Source organism: Sphaeramia orbicularis, chromosome 15 (genome assembly GCF_902148855.1).
Source record: "Sphaeramia orbicularis chromosome 15, fSphaOr1.1, whole genome shotgun sequence".
Lineage (NCBI taxonomy): Eukaryota > Metazoa > Chordata > Actinopteri > Kurtiformes > Apogonidae > Sphaeramia > Sphaeramia orbicularis.
Window position 1 is genome coordinate 25,191,990 of NC_043971.1, and position 19,948 is coordinate 25,211,937.

The 19,948-nt window shown below is 36.1% G+C and overlaps 1 protein-coding gene across 1 annotated transcript in view; it reads left to right on the plus strand.

Annotated features, from left to right (window-relative positions):
• LOC115434372 (contactin-associated protein-like 4) overlaps positions 1-19,948 on the plus strand; it is a 91,991-nt gene that overhangs the window by 8,140 nt on the left and 63,903 nt on the right. Inside the window, exon 2 of the mRNA XM_030156292.1 lies at positions 15,911-16,021. Coding sequence (XP_030012152.1) covers positions 15,911-16,021 — 111 coding nt within the window. The remainder of the gene's footprint in view (positions 1-15,910; positions 16,022-19,948) is intronic.

Here is a 19,948-nt window from a genome sequence, read left to right on the forward strand (position 1 = left end):
TTGCATTTTGAGGGGTTTTATATTGTTTGCCAACAACATGGTCATGTGCCAGTATTGTCAACCACTCAACATATAATGAGTGTGAGTCACTGGTGAATATTGTCTCTTTACAATATTACTGTTTTGTTATTTGGACATCTGTTCAAATGTACTCCATGCATGCATTGTGCAATTATTTTATTCCAAGATAATTGCCAGATAAAGATGGTGTTCAGTTTTAAATTACACTGCTAATTTCTCCAGAGATGTTGCTTCCTGCTGGGTAGGCCTGAACGTGTATTGTCTTCTTTCAAATTAATCTACATGATAATTACAGGTTCTCTATATTATCAAAAGTGAAGCCAAAACATCTCAATTAGGTTGAAGCTTAAGCTACACTCCCAACCTTTTAAAGCACGAGTAAATGGGTCATGGGTCAAAGGTGAATTTTGTCTTTTTTGTTTGATTTAATCAGGCTGATTTATGCCCATGTGCTCATTTTATTCTGATTTATTTGTTTTGATGAGTTGGAGGTAATTCCAACTGAAATAACCAATCACTGCTGAAACTCTACAGATGAAGTGAATCAGAACTCTGACCTATGGACGTCATATCTCACACCTCTAATGAAGCCAACATGGTTGCACCTGCACAATATTTTGGCCTCAATTTTCCATAGTGACAGGAAGCGTTGTTATGTGATCATCCTCTATATGTGGTCGATGGGTTATAAAGAGACAGAGGCTTTTTGCTGATTTAAGACTGAAAAGAGTCTTGTTGCACCATTCTGGGATGCTGTCCAACTCTACTGTACTGGAAATTTCACTCAAAACATCCTAAATTACTCTTTTCCAGTGAGAAGGGTGTCTGTCTTGTGATCTGATAATAGTAGAGTGTGAATGTGTTGAGCATTTAAGTGCAAATCTCCACTGCTCTTTACAACTCATGGTAAACAGCAACAGAACAGATTTTAAAAAAGAGAGAGGAAGCCATGGAGAAAGACTAGCTCATTCTTCTTTTTTCGTGTCATTTATGAAAATGTATTTTGGAGAAGGAAAGCCGTGAATAGGATGTGATGAAGTCAAGGCTGAAGCAAACGTGGAGCTGTCATTCACGAATCTAGATTTATCAGCCCTGAGACAAGTAGTTAAGTGATAAAGCTGACAGAGGACCACAGTCTATCCATCTGAGTTTGTGACACATTGATATTTGCTCAAGGCCAGTCCCACTGGAGCTCTGGCTCCCTAAACACACTCCTTTTTTTTTTTTTTTTTGTTAAATAACCCTGCCGTCACCTTAGATGATAGGTGGTCCAAGAATCTGTCCATTTCTTTTAAGGTCAGAGAGCTTTGTCACTATGTGTCGCAGTGGTTGAGCCCTGTTAAAACTTCTGGTACCGACGGAGATAAGTCCATGGTACAGGCATAAAACTTCTTCACAACTGGGTTTTCTTATCTGTTTCTGACACATATCACATGCTTAATACATGTTTACAGTTGATTTTAATTACAGAATTGCTTTTGTCCTTACGATGAAAAAAATTCCAATCTATCTGTGACATATTTCCACTGACTAAAGTTTTGATCACAGATTCATTCATTTATTTATTTGTTTTGAGCAGAAGAAAAAACAAAACTTTTTATGTGTACAAGGAACTAATAGCAGAACAAATACATTAATAAATAGAGGTGATCAAGACAACTGCATAAACATAAACATGAACATAGACATAATTGCCATGTACACTAGTAATAACAAAATAAATCCAAAATGCATTTTTGAAAAGGAGTTGGAAGAAGACAACTTATTAAATCCCACCCCCGTCTCTTTTATACAACATAACACATTACTTTTGCTTCCTTAATGATAAAGTTACATCTGTTTAGAGTCCTAATAATGTAAATAACAGATAGTAAACAGATTAGGAAAACTGATCTATATTACACATAGTAACTATCTGAATGATTGTCTCCCTAACTTACAATACAATATATTTCAACAATAATCGCATACCAACAATGGTAATGGAAGTGACACATACCAACATGGTAAACAACGGCAAGCACATACCAACAAAGGTAAGAAAGAGCCAGGAATGTCATGCCCCAGCAATTAACAATAAGCCCCGCCCTCCCTGTACCGTGACCAAACCATATATTTGTAAAGTGCCTTAAAACTGTGGATATTTTGGCATTGCTTGTGATGAAGATCCAGACTGTTCCACAGTTTCACCCCACATACAAACAGACAAATGCACTTCCAGGGAGTTCAAACCTTAGGTAATGCAAAATTTCCAAAGCCGCTTATGCCATAAGTACTCTGTCTAAGTACAAAAAGCTTTGTATGTTATCTGGTAGTGATTTGTTAAATGCTTGATATTTTCCTTCACATATATTATATTTTTCAGAACAACAGAGTGAAAAACTATTTATAATTATACAATTTAAGGGTAGTTAGTGCCATAATCAACTTCTGAGGGTATTACAGGATTCCTGAGCAAAATATAACAAAATTACTACAAAGTAGAGCTGTTTGCATATTACTTTAGACTGTAAATCTCCATCTGTTCATTCTTACACTCAGGCTGCCACAAGGGATAATTAGATTGGAAGCAATGGCTTGGTAAATGCAAGTGCAGAAGAAACGCTGCTGGTACTAAGACTGTGGATGAAACTGAAAACCGCAGGACAAAGCTGAGTCAATGCCAAAACTTTAGGATGCAACAAAGATTAGGTATCTGATGTGAGATTTAATGACGCAGTTAATGGGGTGGAATATATAGGATAGAAAGAAGAGAACAGACCTGTGGGTTTGCTTCTGAGGTTCTCTCTGAAGCTTTGCTCCTTTTCAAGGTGTTTCAGGTCAGGGTCAGTTTCAGAAGAAAGTGGAAAGAGGAATATCTTACACTCTCCCAAAAAGTGTCACATAGACATTTCTACACAGCCAAACAGTTTCCACTATGAGTTGTCATCATTAGTGTGGTCTAAAATGCAGTCTTTTTTCACTCATGCAGGGTTCATTCATTTGATGTTGTCTCATGCCAATTGCTTTCTGCTGTTTTCATCTTTTCTGTGCTTGATACTGCAGTGCATGAGAAAGTTACAGATATTCCACAAGAAGCAAACATCTGATATTGATCAGACATTCTCCAATGATTAAAATGCCTCAGTGACATAATAAAATAACATTTCTAGAACACATCTGACTTGTCATATCTTTATGTGATGAATCTGGGCAAAAACAGGTTAATAGTATAACTTTAAACCTCTGGGTTAAGGACAATCGACAAGTAAAAAAAAAAAAGGTCAGGAGTGAAAAGTGGAGAATATCCTTCACAGTTTCTTAGTAGCATTAAGGTTATACTTAATATTTTGTGAAGACTGAACCACACTTAATAAATATTTCAAGAAACGTACTTGTGCCCTTACATTCTGAGCTCTAAAGAGGGACATATTGTGAAATATGCATAAGCATAGTTTTGCATGGTTGGGGAAATGTGATGCAGGGGCCAAAGCTGCTTTTATCACAAGCTACATCTGTTTAGCTGTAGTGTCATGTCAAATGAATGTAATAATAATAAAGAAAAAAATAATTTGCATACATAAACAGTCAGTTTTACTGTACACATGGAGTTATTTTTACAGCCCAAGAAGATGGCAGCTTATTCATATTTCAGTGAAGGAAATGTGTTAGTCTTTATATAAAAACATGTTGCATAATAGGTTGCTGACCGGCGGTTGCAGCCTAATGATGGATGTTCGAAAAACCTGAGTGTAAACTACAGGAACCATGGTACAGATTAGGAGATTGCTTTTTACACAGGGAGTACAGTGAGCATACTCTGCACTGAACTGTTTTTGCATATGATCCTGAATCCCTGCCAAGTGCAAAAGTGCTGATAGCTTAGCCTGTGTGTTCATCTACTTGTGATTTAGTGCTTCATGAATCAATAGAGTGACACAGGAGAAGATGTTGGCTATCGGCACAAAACTTCACTTTAACAGGAGATGTTGTTTTAATGTCTGCCTGGTTTCAAGAGACTGTAACATGAGGCCTTAATGTAAAGTATGCGGTGACACATGACCCACATTCACCCACATACACAGACACACACATATACACACTGTGAATGTCATTAATGGGTATGTATAATTTATGGTTACGGTAATGCTAATGGTGACAGATTGAATATATGTGATGTGTCTATAATAAGATGGTACACAGACACAGAAAATCCCATATTTAGTATTGCATGGTGCATATGGTGTATTTATGCTTTAGACAGCTGAAAAATTAGAACATTACCAAGGGCTGCACTGGGTCAGCAGTGATCATCTTCAACATCCTACATAAAGATGCTGCTGGTTAATTCTATATGTGATGATTGAAGTCACTTGACACATTGAATATGCCCTGAGTATGTTTTCTCCTACTTCTCTAACCTGCTGTGTTCCCTGCATATAAAGTTATTCATTAATGGTGACATTTCCAAGGGATTTGACAGAAATTAAACTCACAATTTGCCAAATTAACTACATTGGTGGTATGGCAAAGGGCAGAATGTGTTGATGTGGACAAACTTATGAGAGCTGCTGTTCATCAGATAGATACAAATATTTCTGGGGTAAATTCTTTCCTTATATATTGGTGGGGTGACGTCCCTTCCTGCCTCATGCAAACTTCGCCCTTTCTGTTCAGCCTCCTAATGATGAAAATCCATTTCACTGGTTGGCAGATTGACAGAGAATCAGAGTCTGTCTGATCATAATATGTAGTAGTACTGATATTTGAAATTCAACAGCATGGGGAGGTCGGATCATTGAACATACAGTCATGGAAAAAATTATTAGACCATAAAAAGTCATCAAAAACAATGGTTATGCAATCAAGTACTAACTCCTGTGTGTATCATGTGACTAAAACAGACAGAAAACAAAACATGGAATGCCTAAAAGCACTGTTTTTGGCAGTACAATGCTATTGATGTAAGAACTGAAGTGATTTTGGTTATTATCAAGAAAACATGGAAAATGGCTAAATATCAGCTCTGAAATTGAACTCTTATGAGCTATTTTTGTTGTTATCATTATATTTGTTCAAACAAATGTACCTTTTATTTGTACCAGGCATTAAAATGAACAAGAAATTGAAGAAAACAAGGGTGGTCTAATACTTTTTTCTGCAACTGTATTTACAGCTGCCAAAACCATGACTAAATGCAGATCCACTACAAATCCATAAACTGTATCACTGAATAAAGTATAAAGCTCATTGCTTAGCCAGATCTATATTATCATTTCATCAAGTTTTTGACTTCAAACAAAAACTCTTAGCTGCTTATTTTCACAGTTCTTCAAAAGAACTGTTTCACACTCTCCATGTGCTGTGTCATCTGATTATATAACAGTTCAGTTAGCTAAGATCCATTTTCTGTATGGTTTGCGTTGTCAGTAGCTACACTAAAGATCTATTTGGAATCATCCAAACAAGGTGAGAACTGTCACGGTTTAGTAAACTTATGAAACTCAGTAACACAACAGCAACAAACTTTATATCCCCATAAGGTTCATAATGAAACTCACCCATGTGAAAGCATTGCTGCCATTTCAGCATTAAACTCCATTCTTTTCATTTAGAGCTGTAGTAGCAGTGAAAACAACAACAGTGTTTCTAGCTTTTAACACTTTGTCACTTTCTTTGACTCTAAAAGTAGTTTCTTAGTGGATCTCACCCCTTCTCACTTTCTGACACAGAAAGGCCATGTGGCATCAGTTTTTTTTTTTTTTTTTTTTTTTTTTTTTTTTAAGACCTTTATTTAGTTTTCCTCACCATGGAAGACCAGCAGAGTGACTCATTCCTCCCTCTAGTGGCCACATAAATCCACAGTTGATATCTCTACAGTCCAATACATTGTCTTCTTTTCCATAATGTCAGGACTCTATATTCTACACACTCTAATGCTAGTTTTAGATTATACTTGATATATTTAGGTTTATATTTAGTTTTTTTTATATTTGAGAGAATTACATCACGTAACCCCTTTAAGTCAAGGATAATCCAAGCTCAGAGGAGTTGGCATCTGGTCAAAGATAACAGGTATTCTGTTCAAATCTTTTACAGTCTACATGTCACCTTATGTGTCACATGTATGGAGCCTTCAAATGTGCACCCTATTCATTCAAGCTTTATTAAGGACACAGAAACTAGGTCCATAGGATAAGATAAAAACATCGCCTCGATCGCCAGTGAGACCAAATTTAACTAATCTTGGGACAGACCGGGGCTTGTACTATTGAGTTTGATAATTTTGTAACTCTGCACATGAATGAATACGTAAAATGCTGTATAGCAGCTGCACAGCATCGAACATCACAATCCACAAACATCTGACTGGCACTATAATGTCTTAGGACCCTCAGCGGTATCCTCATTGAGTCATATATATATAGATTGGCACTTAAAATAAAAATGATTTGGGCTACGTTACAGCTGAGTGCTACCATTCAAGTAGCTGCATTTTATCAACAGAACAAGATAGTGTTTTACAAGCATGTGTTAAGGTAAAAGGCTTTGAGAACCCTGCTTACACAATGCTATTGTTGTTAACAATAAAAAATTAACAAAGCATCAGCACTTGAAACTACCAGCTACCTCAGTACTTGTGCTTCCTAAGCTGTTTTCAGTTCAGTGTCCTTGTCCTAAATTATATGTGAGTAGGGCACTGAGAGCACTTAGAACATGCATCACTGAACACAAGAATACCAGCAACACAGACAGATTTTCCCTCCCCTGTTGTTTATAATTTCCTCTATGCAGCATGAGTAGCTGATCACAGAATTATAGCCATTACAGAAATATTGCACACAACAGGAGTTCAATGTGGACATAATGATTTTTCGATTTTTTTTTAAGTCATGCTCTTTGTTTAGTCTGTAGGCTATGGTATGATTATTTCTAGTTGAAGGATTTTGAAACACAAGATGGATCACTTCATCTGCTTCTCTTCTCACCCTGATGCGCCCATCACTCTGGAACAGGGTCAGCCTGGACTCATCAGACCACATGACCTTTCCCCATTGAAACCAATCTTTATGCTCTTTATCAAACTGATGGTTGTTTAGAAATGAGAAGCTCCTCACTGCGTCCAAACTTGTTGCAGCTCAAACATATTAATCACTGCAGTAATTTTCCAGTGGAAGGCTCTAACCTATTTGCTCAGTGAAATCCAGGTGGTGACTTTTTCTTTGGCTGGACAGTTTATGATTCATACAACAGCCTTTTTTTCAATCAGATGTGGTAGATTTTTGGTATAGTTACATAATGTGATGCAATCCACACAAAAAAACAAACAAAAAATAAATGTGTAGTTCAGTGTAAATAAAATTCACAATCTCTTATACCATGCCCATACTAATGTTTTGCAAAACAGATCTTTTTCTCTATGTTTGGGCCTCACGTCCACATGTAAATATTTCAGGTCCCTAAAACAGGCACTTTGCCATCAAACCCCAGTCCACACATGGCTATTGTTGCGTCCACCAGAAACACAAAATACATGAAATATAGGTGTTTAATCAGTGCACCTGCAATAGATGACATTCAACACAGATACATTTGTGAGACAGACATGTGTATTACGTAATCTACATAATTTAAAGAACACCATTTGACAACCAAAACCAATGCTAAAGTTAACTTAAGCTTGTAACTGTCATTGCTGTTCAAGTTCTTGACAGACTAAAGACTCTGTGTCTAATATTCTCTGCTTTGTCCACAGTTTAATGTTCACCAGAGACAGTGGTTTGTCTGAGTGTTTAACATTGTAGTGTGGGAGTCTATAAAGTTAAGGTCATATGGACAGAAAAACAGTGAAGGAAAAAGCCTGTTCATCAGTGTGGACAGGAAATTTGTTTCCTACAAACAGCCAACTCTATAGACAGTGATTTCTATTGAGTGGATTGTGCTGGGATTTCCTGTGAAAATCCTTACTCTTATTCTCAATTTCCTCAAAGCATTTGTACGATTAGTTTGGATGCAGAGTCAACAAATGATGATGAACAACCACTTCCCAACACAGACTTCACAAAAAACTCACATAAACACAGAAACATGAGCAAATGTTTCATATAGATCCTATTACAAAATTGGAATGACGTGCCTCTGTCCATATTTATGTATATGTCCACACTAGGGCTGTCAAAATTAATGCGTTAATGCAGATTAATCCATCATCATGATTAAGCTGATTAATAATTTTAACGCAATTAACCCATGTGCAGCGCAGAATGACTCTGAATATCTCTGCCAACACATTTCGGGCAGTTTGTCCTAGTAGAGTTAGTGTCGCGCATATGCAAATGAGCAGTTGATCCGGTAGTGACAGGCAGCAGAACCAGCCCATAAAGATAGAAGATGCTAAACAGCACGTCAGCCCTCTCGATGGGAAATTTGAATTCCAAAAAAAAAACAAAAAACAAGACAGAACAGTCGACCAACATAAAGTATTATGCAGACTCTGCAGGAAGGAGCCTTCTTTTCACCGAAGCACTTCCAGCTTATGCTAGTCAGGGATTCTGCTAACATTTTGGCTTGCAACAAACACGTTAAGTGCATGTATATTCCCTTCTTTCTTGAGTCTGTTTGCTCATGTAAAATGAAACACAATTCATATAAATTAAAAATAAATGATATTTAATCGTGATTAATCAAAATTAATCCACAGCAACCCCGTGATTAATCTGATTAAAAATTGTAATCGTTTGACAGTACTAGTCTACACATGACTCTTATTTCACATGTTACAGTGCAATTTTGTTTCCTTAAAAAAAAATCAAATAAAATAACTTTGGAGTAAATACTGCTGAACCTAGCTTAAAATGATATCTGGTGACTTTCTAGGAATAAATGTGAGAGTATTTTGTTTATATGATGGAGCCTTTTTTACAGTCAACTGGTAATGTCCTGATGCATAAGGTGAACAGTGCAACTATTGGGGCCAGTTTAGCTTGTTTGCTAAATCCTTACTGTTTTAGGTGTAAATGACTTTTACTGGTCATATATAGTACAGAACCTTTACCACATCTACTTCTGTAAATACTTACTCAAACAACATATCTCTACTTCAGATGTTAAAAACACTGAAGACAAGTAGCATCGACATTCTGACAGGCAAATAAAAAACGGCAGAGAAAAACTGGAGTTGTTTTGAGCAGTGAGTGTGCATGTGCAGATCTCAACAGATCAGTAGGTGCTGGATCGACAGCTGGATTCCTGCTGAGAGTGAGGCAGGCAGGGCAGGGCAATGTGATGAAATAACATCTGCATTATCAGCTCAGCATGTCATATTGGGTCAAATTATTACTCCATCACTGTCAGACGTCTGGTGTCTCAAAATCTTCAGTCAAGGAGGAGCCAAAGAGATTTCTCAGCTGAACGCCTTTGTTTTATCTGCATTATCAGGTGCACTCTGCAATATCATTAAATACTTATTCTCAGAGAGTAAATAATGTCAACTATTTCAGATGAAGTAGTTGACATGAGTTGACATGAGTGTGATAACACTGAGGCAAATGTATGTAGCAACGTGAAATTCTGACTTAATTAGCAGTGGTTAAAAATCTCAAATAATTGCAGCTTCTCATTGTTTTTCATGTTGTGGCACAAAGGTTGATTTTTGTGATCACTTTGATCAGTACTTCATGATTTATTGTCAGCATTACCTAGTTATCGATCAGTACTAAACTACAAGTGCCAATAAATGTTTAAGAGCTCTGAAATCCTTGATTGTTATTATTTAGATTAGATTAGATTAGATTAGATTAGATTAGATTAAATTAGATTAGATCAGATCAGACTTTATTGATCCCACAAGAGGGGAAATTAAATGGTCAAGGCAGCAACAGAATAAAGTGCAAGAAAAAACAGTGTACATGCATAAAGATAATGCAAAAAACAAGCAATATAATGCTGTAGATAAGAAAGATGCATATCACTTTCATGGGGTCCTAACTGGAAGGCTGTGTTGTTGACAGAGACTTGGGTGGATCAAACAAGACAACTAAAGTGGACTGAAAATGAAGGGAGCACAAGCTGGATGTATAATCAAACATTGTCTTTGGTGAATGAAAAATGGTTGTGTCAAGGTTATAATAATTTTGGATTTTTTAATATAATTTAGTTTTATTTAGTTTTGACTTTTTTTTCTCTCTAATTCAGTTAGTTTTAATTAGTTTTTAGAGCAGATTTGCTAGTTTTTATTAGTTTTTGTTATTTTCTAAATGCTTAGTTTTAGTTTAGTTTTAGTTACTTTATATATTTTATCTTCTTCACCGTTGAATTCAAATAAATCCCAGACAGGACTCTGCTGCTTTCTCCCAACTTTAGTCTCCATGTTACCAGGCAGAGTGGGGATGAGAAGACGCCTAAACGACAAGTGACAAGAAGTGACGGACGGTTAAATATCATATGGTGCCAGCAGCTAAAATTGCTTGAGGGAAATAAATTGATTTTATATCAATCTGACATTGACAAAGACGAAAACGAAAGGAATTTTATCGAGAATTTTTATACGTTTTAGTTTTGTAAACACACAATACAGTTTCAGTTAGTTATCTTATTTTTCTAATTATAGTTTTTATCTATTTCAGTTAACGAAAATGTTTTTACAATTCTAGTTTTCGTCATTTCGTTAGTTTTTGTTAACAATAATAACCTTGGGTTGTATATGTTGCAATTAACAAAACCTGGAGATGTTGAAATGTGACATTTGTCTGTCAATTACAAGCATTTCAGTAAGGGAAGTTCATATACTATGAGACAAGTATTAGTCTGTGCCTTCAAACTAAATAGGACACAAAGGGAAGATTAATTCTATCAATGTCCAAGATCCGTCAGGCGAACACATCATTAGCACCAAGTTTCATAAGACAGAGACTAAAAAAAGGTGCCAAATGGATTTAACTAAGCAAATATGGATTTTATTTTTTGCCGGGTAGTGTATTAAGAGTGTACCAAAACCAAGTGGGAACCTTAAGGACCAAAATGTGAAGCCAACATGGATGTGTCAAGAACTGCAGTACCTTGAATGTCCACTAGAGGCTGACTCCAAAGGTGCATCAATTCTCATAGAACCCCATGTTAAACCTTACAGCTATGAACATTCAACAGTCTGGGGCAAAAATCCCTTATATCAGTTTTATTTATATAGAACAATATCATCAATCTCAGATTTGCCTGAATGATTTATGAATGAATGTTGAATTATTATGTAAGTCAAGCTTTAAGATTATACTCAGGCTGAAAGTTATACATTATTAAGAAAGTGATCGCTCAGGCGTGTGACTTCCATCTGTGCTTGACCTGTGGGTTTGGTTTATAGCATGCTTGGGTGTTTTACTGGACTTTTGGAGCTTGTCTCGGTGGATCTAAGTCCTGTTTAGCATTACATTTGGTTGATGTTTTCCACTCGCTCTTCCCTTCTTCTACTCTCCTACCACTTTTTCCCAAAAAACTAACATGTTAAAAGTGATCTGAAGAAGCTTTGTCCATTGTTAACCCTTAGGGGTCTGAGCCTGTTTTAGCTGTTTTTGAGTACTTTTGATTTTGCCTTTATATACTATATAAAGAAATGTTTATTATACCCATGTTTGGTATCTTTTTTTTTTTTTTAGCACAACTTCATCTATCTCATCTGCCTATTATTTTTTCACTTTAACCTCAACAAAAAAGGCCAAAAACTACACAAAAAATATAGAATCCGATTTGAAAAATTTATATCACCAATAGCCTAGGTTAAAAGTGAATGTATGAAGACAGGGTTACATGATCATAGTGAATTAATATTCTGTTGTGTTATGTGGTATGGTGTATGAAAAATGTGGAGCACTTTAACTGGACATTTGCTAATACCTTAAGACAGATGAAAGTTTGAGAGAATTCAGAGGGGTTACATGGTCTGGTAGATAACACAATGCTGCTTCAGTCCGATGTGGAAAAAAGAAGTCAAAATATTGTACCTGTGGCGAATTTTGCAACAATGAGTTAATTTGGTCGAGACACAAGGCCATGATGTCACCTTTCTCCCCTCAGCCTCTTGATAAGCAATTGGTCATTTCATCTGTTAATAACTGTATTTTGTATTATTAAATGGTGAAAAACTAATGAAAAGCAAATCTATGAAAAGGTGTTTACTTGAAATACAATTCAGTTCAACAGAATGTAGATTAAAAAATACACAAATTACCTGAAGTACAAAAATACAGCATGTAAAATTCTTCATTGTTAACAGTTATTTGCCACTGTCCTTTGAGTAAATTATCTGTGAAGTTTTTCAACACAACTGAGAATTACTGTAATTGAGCAAAATCCTTCCATCTTTATGGGGCTTAACTGCACTCTGTCACAGTGTGTTTGATGTAACACACACCATGCACTGCAGATGGAAGATGAATATAATAATCCTTATTATGATGGTGTGCGGGTGGCTCATGAGAGCATATGATGAAAACCAAAGATGAATCTCATTACAATAGTGCAGGTACAGCAAAACATACAGGGGGTTATATCACAAAACTTTAAAAGATGAGTTTCTCTGCACACTTTACTTTTATTCTCTCCAGACAACGAAGCAAAAAGCTTTCAAGTGCAGACTTGGCATTCTCTGATTTCTTTCTTTTTTTTTTTTTTTCCTTTTTTTCTATCAAATATTCTTTTTGATATCTAGACCCTTCCCCCCATATCCACTGCCAACAATACATGTTTTTATTTAATGAGGGTGTACAGATATGTTTACTTGGAGCTTCCACAAAGGATATTAATATATTAAATACAACAGACTGGAGTTATGAGAATTGCATCTGGAGTGGTCCATTTTTTTCCCCTCCAAATTAGCCATGACTAGTCTCAAGTATGTGCATCATGTCCTCAGTAATGGGAAATGTCCTTGATCTCTTGAACATGAATAATATGTAACAATTTAATTTAACAGATGACAGATTATGTCTTAAGTATGATAGAAGCAGCAGATCGTAGTACATTACAAACATAGCAAAACATTCAACAAAATACACTTTCAGGCACTAAAGTCAAGCACCTTAAAATACAATATAGAGCATTTTTCCTAAAAAGCAATAGACCTTTACAATAATAATCATTTTCAACCATCACTTCTGACCCTCTGTCAATGTGTGGTGGTGTATTCTACCTGCAGGAACCCTGCCCTGTGCCTGTTTTTCTTTTTTTTTTTTTTTTTCATTTCTTTTTTTTGTGTGTTCTGGAGTCTTCTAAGAGCTGTGGACCTTTTGGGCAGTGTGTTTGTGTCTCCATCCACTAACAGCATTTTGCAGCATGTGCAGGCAGTACAATATATAAAAAAACTGCCTTTCTTACCTTCTTACACTTAGAATGACAGCAGTTCTGTCCCAAAAACAAAGCACTGGGCAGAACACACAGTGACACCTCTCTCACTAAAAATATACAAATGTAATAATATAGAAATGCAGGACCGGAAGGAGAGGAAACAGAATGGAAGAAGCTTGAGGACGGTGTTTTGGATGTTTTTCAATCTACAACATTTCCATAGAGTTTGGCAAACATGTGAGTGCATTTGTCATGTTACAAGTGTTTTTTGGAGCAGAAAACCTGTGAAAAAATCTGAAAAAATGTGCTTTTCTATCTCGCAGCTTTCTCTCTCCATTCAGTCTATTAATCACTTGAACACTACTTTTTCTGTTTACATAACAAACAGGAGCAGAAATGTTTATGTACTTTGCCTTTAAGAAGCAAAAATCCATTATTAAAGCAGAGTTAGTAAGTGAATCTTGATATAAAAAAGTTAACATCCATCATTTATAATATCCCATTCAGCCTTCAGAGATGTCTTACTCTCTAAAGGAAACATCAGTATACAATGCAACGCAACATCATTATTATCGTCACTATTGTCTGTGACTGTCAAAGCATAAGAGGCATTAAAAAAACATTAGTCACTTTATTGGAGGCCATTTTGTCTTATTAACATGTTTTCTCCTTAATATAAGTCGGACACCATGTATTAGTTATCTAGAACCAAAGCACAAGGGTGATATGATGATGAAATGATAATATAATATGAATATTAAGAGAACTGAGGAAAGCCCCCTCATTCGGTTTTGAGCTGAATGGCTGTAGAGGTGATAGTGACGGATCAAGTAAATGTTTCAATAATTAGCCAGATGGATTGCAGTGACACTTTGTACAGGCAAGAGCACGATCCATCAAATGTGGTGATGTCCTACTTCTTATGCCAGAGGCAGGGTCACATTCAGTTCCATGGCACAGAAACAGTGAGTCAATGATAGTGAGACAATATTGGAATATTTTGTTTACAATTTATAATTTTAAGTCATCTGTATTTGTGCTGAATTGCTTTTTTTTTCCCCTTTCCAGTTTCACAAAAGTGAGTGTTGTTACACCCCTTAAGAAGGAGGGTTAAAAAAACAAAACAAAACAGCAACTTATCATAAGAATATACAAGTAAATACTTTAGTTTTATTATAAGTAAAATTGCACCAAGATTGCTTAATTTATCCTATAATCTATAGTAGGTTTTAGCATTACCTGTATCAAAAAGTTAATGTTCATAATGTAGTGTAGTGGTCCTGGGAGAAGTTTGTTTTTTTTAAGTCATCCAGAAAAAGGCCCTGTCTTAGAAACAGTGACATGTAAGACTACTCTATTTAGTTTATCTAAAATCCATCAGTAGTATTTGATCACTATTATAAAATTATCATGATTTGATCAAGAGCAGTTTGTAGGCATTACTGGTCACACAAGCAGCAGCATGAATGTAAATGTATTCAACATGAGGCAAACATAGGATAATGTTAGCCTTTCTTAATGTTAGTATTTCATAACATTAGCCTGTCATAATGTTAGCCTTTCTTAATGTTAGTATTTCATAATGTTAGCCTTTCATAACGTTAGCCTACTAGTCACACAGTTTAACTGTTAGCGACAACATCTCTTCTCCTCCAAATGTGCAGCCATATGACTAGTAGATTAAACAGTGACTCATTTGGAAACCACCTTAAAACTTACCTCAGAATTATGTATTCCATGAAAGTACGTTCTCTCAATATGTGTCACTCACTTGAAAGATGTTTATTCTGCCTTTTGCTTTTCCAATAATTGTGCATTTGTCAATGAGATGTGCAGTGACCTGTCAATCAACTGGGGTGGCACTGGAACCTGAGGTGGCCAATCAGGCTCCAGAGGTGGCCAGCGCTAGCTAACAATGTTTTCCTCAGCATGACCCGCCCTACTCTGCCTCTGATTGGCTCATCAGTCCTCATGCCTAAAGTTTACCAATCTAATCAGTGAAGGCAGTGAGTACTAGCCAATTACAGGCAGAGTAGGGTGGGCCATGGCTTCACCATCCTAGGGGAAAAAATGGGCAATTTGGCTCAGATACTACAGAATGGTATGCATCAGGGGGGATTTAGAAGTGGGTATATGCAATGCTGACTGAAAAATAAGAAGGTGACCGGTGTATACCCTGGATTACACCGCTGAGTGTAGTGACTATTAACCTGCAAACAGATACTAAACATGGCAGACTATACATCCAGCTGCTTGGAGTCAGTGAGTATGTTGGTGTTACTGGTGTTAGCAGGTTTAAAATGTCTGTATTTCTTAAATGGTTAATGCAGTGTGTTTGTTTACTCCCTTGAATTAACTATGAAAGTTCACACAATCACATCTTCATTGATAAATTTCAGATCTACTGTGATGGTGTACAGAGATAAAATGACAAAATCTGTATCAGTCCAAATACTTGTGAACCTGACTGTATATGTAAACTTGAAGAATTATACAGAATTTGAACTATGACAAAGAATTGCTGTATACCAGGAGTACTAAACGCTTTATATATTGTCTCCTCTCTGATTTCCAGATATGTGTGACAGTCCCCTGGTTTCTAATCTGCCACCATCATCCTTCAGAAGCTCCTCACACTTTTCAAGCAGCCACGGGCCCGGCTTTGCAAAACTGAACCGAAGAGAAGGTGAGTGCCATAATGGTGCAGAAATTACTGCTTCTGGCTGCTTTCAGTTTATGTGACTATTTTCATATGCAGGGTGGAAAGCTCAAATACTGTTATCTAAAGGCTAATCATCCTGCTGTATTAAAGCCCTATAAATGTAGTAGATCTGACAAATCACTATGATTTTATTGGATACTGAAAATCTGGAGGATATCGAACCATATTTCAAATAAAACAACAGTCACTTCTTAGCTGTTTCTTTTCCTGTCTGATCACCTGATCTGTTATTGGAACACACGTTTGTTTTGGATTAATTTATACAAACACAGAAGTATGGGCTCAGTGTGCATAATGTCACATAACACTGCACACTGAGTATCAGATTTAATGTTGTACACTTGGTGTGATTGATTTGATGCTTTTTACTTCCGATGTGTGTTGATGTATAATGTCAGTTATTTCAGCTAAGAAGTGTTTGAATGCTAGTGTTAGCTGTTTATATTGTTTTACCTTGAAATATGGTACAGTCCCCCTCCCTGAATGATCTGTTGATTCCCTGCGTTTATACAAATAGATCACAGCAGTACCATTGCATGCTTTTGCTGATAATATTTGGCTTTGGAGAAGAATGGCTCCCGTGTGTTGTGTTTCCTTTTTGGCAGGCATCACCGTGTCTACATACTGAACAGTCAGTGAGTTTTGTAAATGCGCTCTGCCGTTTCTCAAGCCGGGTTTTGTCTTTTCTCTCTCAGGGTGTTGAGAGCGAGAAGGGAAATAAGGAGGATTATTGTAGGTTGTATTAAGATTAAACTAAATTAAACCTTACACTATGGTTTTATGGTTACATGGGGTTTCTTATTCACAACAAACAGACCTGGGAAATGTCAGCTGTGCTACTCTGTGATCTTTAACTATTCCAGCCCTCCTTCAGCTATATTCCCCTGTATTCACATTTAAAATTTAGCAGTTTAACATCAATAAATTATGCCGCATTCAGGTCTCCTTTTCTTCTATCTTTTTTTATTCGCTCTGTGTTTTCGGTGGTTTTGCAGATAGCCTGTGAAGGGAAGCTCCCCTCTGTCTTTGTTCTGATGTGTTCCAATACCATAGCCCACTTTATGACTCAGTTCCTGCAGGACCAACGTCACATGGCTTCAAAGTCAGCTCTCAGTCAGATTCACAGTAGATGACGTGGAGTGGAGTTTACTTAGTCAGTGAGACGCAGATGAGGCCAGATATTTATGAACACATACAAACTTAGGTTTCTTTGCTGTTTTTTTTTCTGCTGGAGGGAAAGAACTACCTCGTGTCACAACTCACCTAACAATATAAACAATGTGCAGTACTTCCCGACATTTACATAACAACATGCACATAACATTGTGCAATATGTTTCATTATTCGTATTTCAACATAACAACATACAATCTGGGTATCTCTGAACTGTTTACACTACACAACCACAGTCAGTTGACAGCTGGGAACTAAAATCACCTATAATATGCTCTTTTCACTTTATTGTCTATTTGAAATTTTATTATTTATTATATTATTTATGACTTTTTATGCCTTTTTTTAATATTTCCTCAAACTTTGCTTTTTAAATTAACTTGGGGAAAGACAAGGATTTGAATGTGCATAACCAAATGTATACCAAATGACAATAAATTCTATTCTATTCTATTCTATTCTATTCTATTCTATTCTATTCTATTCTATTCTATTCTATTCTATGTCAGTTAGTTTCCAATTACTGTAGGTACTTTAGCTTGATGTTGCAACATTTCGAGGTATCAGTGACAATGTTTCATGTAAATTTTTTTGTTTTTTTATTACTTCCCCAGTCTTTGGATTTATTTCTTGTTTTACTCTGCACATCACCTTTCTTGTGTGCCCTTGCTTGTTTTGCTTTCTGGGTATTTCTCAAACTCAGCGATACCTTTGTATACCAGACAAGAATCCTTCCTACTAATAAATGGATCCCTGATAAAGATACAGATACAGATAAACTTTCTTCAGGGGAATTTCATTTTTCATGAACAGAACGTCATATTACTCTCTTTTAATATTATTTAATCTATTCTGTGGTTTCTTTGGTCAATATGGCTGTGTGTAATGATTTCCTTTTCCTCTAGATGCAATATTTATTTATAAGCACAGTGAAGTGTCTTCATGCATGAAATGTGCGAAATAGTGTAAATAAACTTGCCTGGCTTTGCTTAATCAGATCACCTAATTGAAATGTGGTGAAGCAAGCATCTCTTTATTCTTCTTTGCTGAGGTTTCTTTAGTGGCATATTTTAAAGACTTACGCAGAGGATTGTGGGAGCTTAAATGGTGCTGAAGATCGCCAAGAATCCACAGAAGCATCCTTGAGAATCCAGCCTTTGGAGAGTTGATGACGGAGCTTTATGTAAATGAATCCTTGAAGGATCCTTCCTCGACTTTGAGAAACACTGTCTTTGTGTTTTTCCATCCACTTCTCTACACCTTCTACTTTCCTGGCCATTCTTCCAGCTGCAGTTTTCTCTCCTATCTTTGGTCTCCACCCCTCACCCACCTGCTCCTCATTCCATAATACAGTCTATATATACCACTCACCTTCACTTTGTTAGTTGCTGCTTTTTTAATGCTTGCTTACAGTGCATGGATCCATCAAGTTCACACAGGTTCACCTCACAATAACTCTGTGTTCATGGACTTCTGGGTCTGGGTGCTTCCATTTGTTGCTGGCATTCACATTCTCAGAGGTTTAGAAGTTTGTTGTCACCATGCCACCACACAACAACTTGCAAGTACCTGGAAATGAAAAAATGTGTATAAAAATGTAAAAGAAAAGAAAAAAAACTTTAAAATGTAACATTTATCTGATTATTATCACTGGAAATCAGTTAAGGTCATGCTTTCAACTGAATTTTTGAGCATACCTTCAGACCTGGGTTTGATTATTCTTTTTATTATATCACGGGAAGCTCTAAAATAAGTCTTTAAAAAGATAAAAGAAGATCATTGAAAATAAATGATATACTTTTCCAAGTCTGTTTCCTATTTGGGCAAAACTTTCAAAGATTTGGAATGAACACTTTCTTCTCAACAACAGTCAACTAATATAAAAACCACAGACTATTGTCAATATGTGATTTTCAATCTAAAAAATAAGATTTTAAGTAGTCAAAATCTTCCTAAAGATGATTTTCCTACAAGCCTCAAAACAGCCAAGAGGAGGTGAAAAAGTCTTGATTCTTCCAACCACTTAGATCACAATATGCTGAAACATTTTGAAATTTTTATCCAATAAATAATGCATACAGAGGCTTTACCAGAGTGCATGTAAACTGAGAATAGCCTGGTTAGATTAAAGTGGAATAAAAATGACTGTTTCCATTACATACAGTAAATGGCTGGATTATCATTCTCCTTTGTTCCTATTTTTACATACAGTAAATTCCAGAATGACAGTGGAGGATTACAGATGTCTACAACACTGACACAGAGCTCAGTGTGGAGATTGATCTGAGAAACTGAGACTGAGAAACAGAGAGAACATGATAAAATGATAACAAATTCAGATTTACCTTAGTCATCCAAAAGGACATTCATTTAAAAAAAAAAAAAAAAGCTGAAATGAACCCTTAAAACCCCCAGAACTATTTCTGGGTGACTTCCAAATGCGATTTTTCTCATCACATCTAACCTTTCCTAAGTAATTTTTCACCATTTATCATAACATTATCCACTGCACTTTGCATTTTTAGTGTAAATCCGGTATTTTCCTGTATTTAATTTACTGAATATGTAGATGTTCATAAAAGCTTGATATGTTATATTATATGAAAACAGAGAAAACCGAAGAAAAGGTGACTTTTCAGGAAAATGTATGATTGAATGAACATGAAACAAGCATCTACAAGCACTATCATTTGTCAAATTACATACGTTTTACTGGTG